The sequence below is a fragment of the Phragmites australis genome, chromosome 22 (assembly GCF_958298935.1).
Source record: "Phragmites australis chromosome 22, lpPhrAust1.1, whole genome shotgun sequence".
NCBI classification, from domain to species: domain Eukaryota; kingdom Viridiplantae; phylum Streptophyta; class Magnoliopsida; order Poales; family Poaceae; genus Phragmites; species Phragmites australis.
In genome coordinates this window covers 9,228,953-9,236,789 of record NC_084942.1, presented here as the reverse complement: position 1 = coordinate 9,236,789, position 7,837 = coordinate 9,228,953, and the positions used below count along the sequence as shown (strand labels likewise).

General features: G+C 45.3%; 1 protein-coding gene across 5 annotated transcripts; it reads right to left on the bottom strand.

The window, feature by feature from the left end:
* Positions 1-2,729: 2,729 nt before the first annotated feature.
* Positions 2,730-7,291, bottom strand: LOC133904809 (uncharacterized). 5 transcript variants are annotated; one of them, XM_062346371.1, is made up of 2 exons: positions 6,881-7,291; positions 2,730-4,550 (listed from the first exon to the last, which is right to left on the bottom strand). In XM_062346371.1, the coding sequence occupies exon 2, from the start codon at positions 4,540-4,542 to the stop codon at positions 2,950-2,952; it is 1,593 nt and encodes a 530-aa protein (XP_062202355.1). In that variant the 5' UTR covers positions 4,543-4,550; positions 6,881-7,291; the 3' UTR covers positions 2,730-2,949. The 5 variants fall into 5 exon arrangements, with proteins under 5 accessions (XP_062202355.1, XP_062202354.1, XP_062202356.1 ...); XM_062346370.1 differs by lacking the exon at positions 6,881-7,291 and adding an exon at positions 6,568-6,861; XM_062346372.1 differs by lacking the exon at positions 6,881-7,291 and adding an exon at positions 6,589-6,861.
* Positions 7,292-7,837: the final 546 nt, after the last annotated feature.

Genomic DNA, 7,837 nt, shown 5'->3' with positions numbered 1-7,837 from the left:
TAGCCTCCACCACTCAGGGCCTCAATGACCTCTTACAAGACATCCTCGAGCCCGGATTCTATCTGGTTGATCTCTTTTTTCTTTGAAACGTATCCGAAGGCATCACTTTTCTTTGAGTGCTTTGGCCTGTCTCTCAGTTGACCACTACTTCCTTCCTTCCTGGAGGGAGAAGGCTTCGATGTTTTTAACGCTGCCATTTCACTTTTCTTTCGTTGATGGTTTGCTTCGGATCTTGCATTTCATTTTATTGAAGAGTTCATGGATACTTCACGGCCTTTTGCGCGTTAGCTTCTCTGCTAGCAGCCCTCCTTTGATGCCCTAGATAGCGGCATCGATGATTGTGTCCTCACTCATGCCCTTCGCTTGACAGCGCACATGTACAAAATGACGCATATAGTCTTTGAGCGGCTCCGTCGGCTACTGCTTGAGTGCAAAGAGGTCACCGACCGTGACTTTTTCTGCACGATTTCCCTGGAAATTACAGAAAAGGGCATCGTGCAATTGCTCCCAGGAATATATCGATCCGAGAGGTAAGGCAGAGTACCAAGATCTTGCTATTCCTTTTACTGCCAACACAATGACCTTCACCAGTGTCGTGCCATCTCCCCCAGCAGATTCGACTGCTGCCTCAAAGCTCATGACAAATTCTCTTGGATCTGATTCTCCATCAAACATTACCACTATCGGCATTTTGAAACCTGAGGGCCAAGGCTGGTTCTGCAAGCCAGAGGAGAGCGGGGAGTCTGGATCGTTTATGCATGATTTGGGCCGAAGGTCTTGCACAACCCGTGTTGCAAACGTTGTCAAAGGGGTGATGTTGCATCGTGCCTCCTCGCCCTTGCACTCCAGCACGTCGATCTGGCCTTGCAAGTGTTCCAGCATTCTTCTGGCCTCATCAACCCGACGACGGTATTCAGTCGCCTTCTGACTCACTATCGAGCTTTCTTGCATACGCTTCTTTTGTGCTATTTTCCATTCTAGGTCTTTGGCTTCTAGCCATGTAGTTCTTTCTAATTCGGTTTCTTCGTCGTCGTCTTCGTAGTCTTGATAGTGATCGAAGTCATTGTGCTCTTCAAAACAAGGTGCCTTTTCGTTTGCTGCTACCGAAGCTTCAAAACGAGCACGAAGACCGGCCTCTACCCTTCGCATCGAAGCACTTGCATCTTCCTGGGGAGTTAACTCTTCACGAATTTGACCATCCTCAGTGGCCAGCACGGCCACATCATCTTGTTCTTGTTGGTCCTCTTCGACTGCCTCAATCGAAGTGCTTATCTGCTCTGCCACAGCTGGAGGGGTCAACAGCCTTTGGCTTCTTTTTGGGCCAGCTTCGAAATATGTTCGATCCTCACGGACGGTGTCAACTGTTGGGAACTAGCGTCGCCAATAGAGTGATGGGCCTTCGAACCCCAGAGTGATCCGAAGGCTATGGGGAATAATGCACAGTGGGGAGACCCTTTTACTGTATCAAGGTCACCTGCCATGTCAATTACAGTGACGTCCTATTTATAGGCCGTACTCAACCACTCTATATCACAATTTACAAGATTACCCCTCCAATTGCCACATACTTGGCATATTTAAGGGTATTACAGTACTTTTCTAAGTACATTTAGATTATTTACAACCTTACCCTTCATGGTCTTCAGTCGCTACCAACAGCCTCCCCTTCCACCATGCCTCCACCATCTACTCCGTCTTCGCGCAGGACTTGGGTCACCCATCGCTGGGACTTCCAAAAGTCTTTGCTCGGTCACACCTTTGGCGTCCCTTCGAGTGACTCCCTCGCGGCATCGAGCGAAGCCATTCGACTAAGCTCCGAAGGCCCAATGAAGGCTTCGCTCATCCTGGCTGTCGGAGCCGTTTCTTCGGCGCAGAGGGTCTGAAGGGTTCCTTCGACTAGTTTGAAAGGTTTCTGCAACACGACAGATCGACAGTAACTATAAGTCATTAGTTTGCGGCATCTACAGAGGTCTTCGGCTCGAAATCCGAAAGGGCCTGCGAGACCATTCGCCAAAGAGAGGAGGAAGAGAATTACCTTATCCAAATTTGATCATCAATCTTGTCACTCATTCATGCATTTGCCGAAAAACTTGGCTTTCTTCTTTGGCAAATCTTGTGTCATGTCAAAATTCGGCACCATTCCAAATGGTGGTCAAATTGCTTGTCAAATTTTTGGTAGGGCTGGCTTTGGCTCCAAAACAAACAACTCCTCAAAACCCCATCTTGACGCGTCCATTGTGTTTCTTCTCTTTGTGCTTGGCGCATGCTACAGCTGTCGGTTCTATGGCTAGATGTAGCAACCTTCGCTGCAACTTGGCACCTCAAAACCTGGACGCCCAACACCTACTGCAGCAACCAAAGGAGAAGCTGGACGCTCGTAAGCGTGTAGTCTCACACTGTGGTTGTCCATCGCCTCACCTCCACCTGAATCACATCACGAGGGATTTGGAACTTTTCACAGAGTAATTGAACTTCTGCTGAAATCTGATTGCCATAGAAAGAAATCTTCAACGAGTTTTCAAGCATTGCACCAGGATCACTTGGAGCGCGACACACACAGGAGGTATTGGAGTCCAAGGGTGGTGTGAAGAAGCTCTCTCAGTAGGCAACCATGGCACCTACATGATGGTGATGATCCTATGAATAAAGTATTTTAGCCATCTACCTATTAACAAAAGATACTATTCATAGTGTCCGACTAATGTCTTTTGCACCATGGAAGCAGTCGGTAACTAAGCTAGAATTAGATGTATTTGCCAAGTAACTAACAAATGGTTACTGTTGTTTCATAAGCATCCTTTTGCGTAGATTAGCTGAATTGCTGAACGCGAAGCTATTACATATATTTGCTATCCCACCCACATTTATCGCACCGACATGATAAAAAGTAGATGCCAGCCCGTGTTTGACACATGCTAAGAAAACCCAACCATTAAGACAACAGAGTGCCTAACTATTGATGTAGTGCGCTATAAGGAACTTCCTTTTGCTGGCTTGATCCTCATGCAAATCCACATCTTTCACCTTCTCAACTAGTTCCTCCAGACCAGCAACTCCAAAGCTCTCGTAGTCAATGGTCTTCTTGTACCGCTGCTCGTACAGACACTCGAGATTACCAAGCAGAACAGGGCAGGAGTAGCAAACAAGAAGCTCCTGAATCTCCTTCCTGAAACTGTCTAGATGGTCATCGAACACATATTCTCCATCTACATCTGGGTTCATATTCCGTTCATCCTCTGACAAATCATCTGATGAGCTGCCCAACTGCTGACATGTTCCTATGGCACTTTCCTCAAGAACAGAACTTCCTCTCTTCTCCTTCGTCAAAATGATTGGTGTACTCTGATAATTCTTCAGGTTTCTATCACCAGAATTACGAAGGCATATCATCTTTCTCTGGCCCTTCCCTATGACAATAAAAGAGTCAGCCAGCTTTTCGAAAAGATGAACAAGTTTAACAGCTCCATATTCTGATACATAGAGGTGTCTTCCGAAGAGCTTTAGATACTCTGAAGGTATACGAACAAGTGGGACGCATCCACCAGATAACTCAAACAGGCGTATTAGTTGACCCTTCAAGCCTTGGAGATCACCAGGACGAACCCACCATGACCGTTCATCTGTCAAACTTTGGTCTGTCTCAGGATTTTCATTCAAACCACATGATAAATTATGAGTTCTTAATGACAAGCCACAATTCCCCTTTGCAACAGTATAGAAAGCTTTGCTTGGTTCCCTAGTGGTCTGGAAAGAGTTGTAGCAATACATCTGGTTGACCGTAGATCTGCCACTATATTCATGCCTTGAACTTCCTCTATACACAATGGCCTCCTCTTCATTCTGAGTGTCAGGGAACTGCCCCACATTCCCACTGTTGACATAGCATGGAGGATCAGCAACACGGCGCCCTAAAGACCTAGGGGCCACAATACCTTTGCCATGGGCAAGACTGGGCCAGTCCCACGTGAAATTACCAGCACTGCTCAAAGCCGATGAGATGGTAACCGAAGACGGAATGGCAAGGACAATAGTGTATCCACGCTGACCAAGTACATGCAATGCAGGAGCAAAGTCCACATCACCGGATATGAGCATAATGGATGATGGTGGGCGATTGTCAAGTGCAAAGAGGAACATATCAACCAGTATAGCCTTATCAGCAGCATCTTTCCGTCCATTAGGAACATCAACAAGTTTGACTCCAGTTCTCTGACATCCCTCCCGGAGTCTCCTAGGAAAGGCATTGAAATCTCCATAAGCAGAGAGCATTGTCACAGCACCCTTAACAACAGGATGCTGGCGTAAAGCCATCCGGATATTTCCAGCAACTTCTTCTGGCCGTACATCACTTGGAACAGAGCAGTTCTCAATGTCCCAAAAGATAGCCACTGGACCAACAACAGCATTTGCCTGGCCATTTATTTGAGAATGTTCCATATTTGAACTAAAAGTCATCATCCTGCTTGGATCTGATTCTAGAACCATAGCTTTTGGTGAGAGTGAAGCGACACGACTAGAGATTGCTTTATCTTCAAAAGACATTATGCTACCTGCATAACAAAACGAAGATAAAAGGTTCAGAACATGCCAAGCTGATACATTTATGTAAGCAAATACATGCAAGCATGCAGTACCATCGATACAAAATATTATGCAGTATGAATGCAAACGCCTTTCCCATACAAGGATTATGTATACCAACAGCATGTCTCAGCGGTTATCGTCATGATTCTGGTAGCAGTTCCTGTACAGCAACCAAAAACGTTGCTTCATCCATCCAGCAAACTAAATACTACCAATCATATCAGGTCAACAAGATAATCAACTCTACTCTGCCAAAATTTAGATATTATTTTCTGCTACAGTTAAGAGGGACTATTGGTGCCTACAACTAAATGGTGGCACCTGACCTGGCAGCATCTACAGTCTAATAGATGTGCTGATGCACCAGTTTTCTCACTTCCAATGCCTGCACAAGATATCACCTCGTCACTAGGGCCCTGTTTGGCACAGTTTGCTTCTGCTTCTCAAAAGCTACAAGTTGAAATAAACAGGCTAGCTTATTGCTGACTTTTGAAAAGCTGGCTTACGATGAAATGAACTAAAAGCTGATAAGCTGGTTAAGAGTGGCTTTTTTGAAAAGCTAGTGTGCTGAGAACTTAAAAATTTCTCGTAAAAGCCAACAGCTTTTGGCATAAGGCATAAGCAGCTTTCAGCAAAAATCGTTTTTCAGCAAAAGCTATGCCAAACAAGGCATAGGTACAACATGGATAACCCTCTTGCTTTTTGAAAAGAAAACAGTATTGGGGAAGGTTAGATGGACCAGAGAATGCCTTTTCTGTTACTGTGATGTAGAGACCAAGTGGGGCATGATACAAGTACAAAAAATGTTGATCCACTAGATCCAAAAAGGCATAAATGTGTGACATAAGGGGCTCATGTGTTGATATCGAAGTTTTTCATGAGAGTATCATAACAAGTCAACAATATCAACCAACAGGAATAAAACCTACCATTATTGAAATTGTGCCATGAATAATGGCAATTAACTTCTAAATTGCACAGATCAATTTTAGCTTCTAAATGGTGGCATCTGCCCAATCAGAAAGGACAAAAAAGGGAAGTAACATATTGATACTGACACACTACTAAAGGATCTAGAGTGATGAATAAACACCACCACCATGGCACCATGTAAGGTAAAATTAAGAAAATGCCAAGGGCGGTGTGAAAACAAATGGACATAAGAATAATTATGCAGTGCACTCTTTCATTAAGAAAATTATAAAAACAAATCAATGGGTCATCTCGATCTTGAGCAAGTTTACCTGCAACCAGTTAATAGCATGTGTTTGCTCATTTAAATTCAGTTAGTAATAGGACGTGGATGTAAAGTGATAAGAAAGTACATTAGCAATTACACTACTTGCACTAACTTTCAAAAGAACTAGACTTCGTTAGTAGAAAAGTTGTCAGGGCCAATTTCGAATACGCACGTAGTTAGAGATACATAGGATACACAACTGGAATCATAGAAAATCACTCAGCCAACAAGCACGACAGTAACCAAGTGCTGGTCTTAGGAAATCAAGATCTACATATGAAATGAGCTACTAATTTTGCAAGCATTTTTTTTCCTCCATGAAATACTAAGTAATTTCTATAACCAGTATTTACACGCAAGCATTAGCTCTATGAACATAAAATTTCAAAGCTTTATACACCTGTACATACCATACTTCAAATTTACTTCCGCAACAGCAGCTCACAGGGTGGTCAGGAGCGTATAACAGCCCTAAACCTCAATCCAACTCATGTGTACATAGGGGCAGAAGAATGCTTAACAAGGCTAAAGTATCTACACAACCCACGATCCCATAATTATGAGTGCGACTGTTCATGCACATAGTTGAACCATTCAAAAGGACAGCCATGGCCAATTTGTCAAGACATCAAGGTTCATGCTCTCACAGACATCAAAAATTAAATTGCAGCGATGTCTACAACAAATCACGCCTAAAAAATGATGGCACACAAGATATCATCATCTAGCGCAGAGCCACAGACCTAACATAAGAGGTTACCAACCTCACAAGACAAATCCCAGAGACGCAGGGGGGAGATGCCCTTGTGCGTGTCACACTGCAGACGGGAACCCTGGGAGGTAACCTCCCTACGGATCACACTAGTAACGCCAAGCGAATTTGCAACTTACAGATTAAAAATAATCCACCAAGGCACGACACAAGAACAGGAGGGGAATTCTTCTAATACAAATACACGCCGTCCTCCTGCGTGTTCGAGAAAAAAAAAAAGAACAGGAGGAGAAGATCCCCTTGCTCACAGCGCAAAATTAGGTTAGATTAAGAGCGAAACGAACCGATGCTTATCAAGAAAAGGAACGCTACTCCGGACGGACGGACGGATCTCCAGTAGCGGGCAGCAGCAAGAGAAGGAGACGCCGGAGGCGGCAGGTTCCGGGACCCGGGGAGATCGAGGTCAGCAGCAAAACGGAGAGGGTTTGTTGCGGCGGAGGCAGGAGCGTATGTACTATCTGCCTATTTGGGTGCAGCGGGCAGATCTTTGGGCCGTCCGATCGGTGGATCAACGGCGGTCGCCGGCGGGAGGAAGTCTGTTTCTCGAGGGAAGGGGAAGAATAGGGTGGAGTGGAGGAGGTCGGCGCGTGCGCGTGGAGAACAGCGGGGGTACGAAAGGATCGGTGAGCTCAGCAAGCTGACGACCCAGCTGGCGAGGACCGGATGAACTCAGCTATCCACATGAAGAAAGCGGTTCTTATTTAGGCCGAGAATTCCTATTAAATTCTAGTCGGGAACAGCTCTAATCGGGAAACATCGCGCAATACCCCGTCATAAGATTTATGGGATTAGAAGAGGTGTAATCCTCATAACAAGGCTTTTCAGATGATAATCAAACGAATAATCGCTGTCGGGCCTTGCCAGTAAAAGATTATCCGATCAACTATTGCGCGAGGTCATCAACAGCCTACGAAGGCGTCCGAGGAACCCCGTGGTTGCATCATCTGCCCCTCGGCAATTTGATCGGGGATGTCTCGACACCATTCAAGTTAGGGCCGATCTGCGACCCCCGTGGAAAAAAACACCTGAGACTACTGGAACCAAGCAGGACGCCATTAGCGGGTGCCTGACCTTCTCTCCGGATCTACCAAACGTAAAGTGGCTGGCAAGGTTCCGCCCTGGGTCAATTAAGAAGTACAATGGGGACACATATCTTGTTGAGTTTCTCTAGATCTATACTACGGTCATCCAAGCAGTTAATGGGAACAAGAAGGTAATGGCAAATTACCTCCCAACAGCCC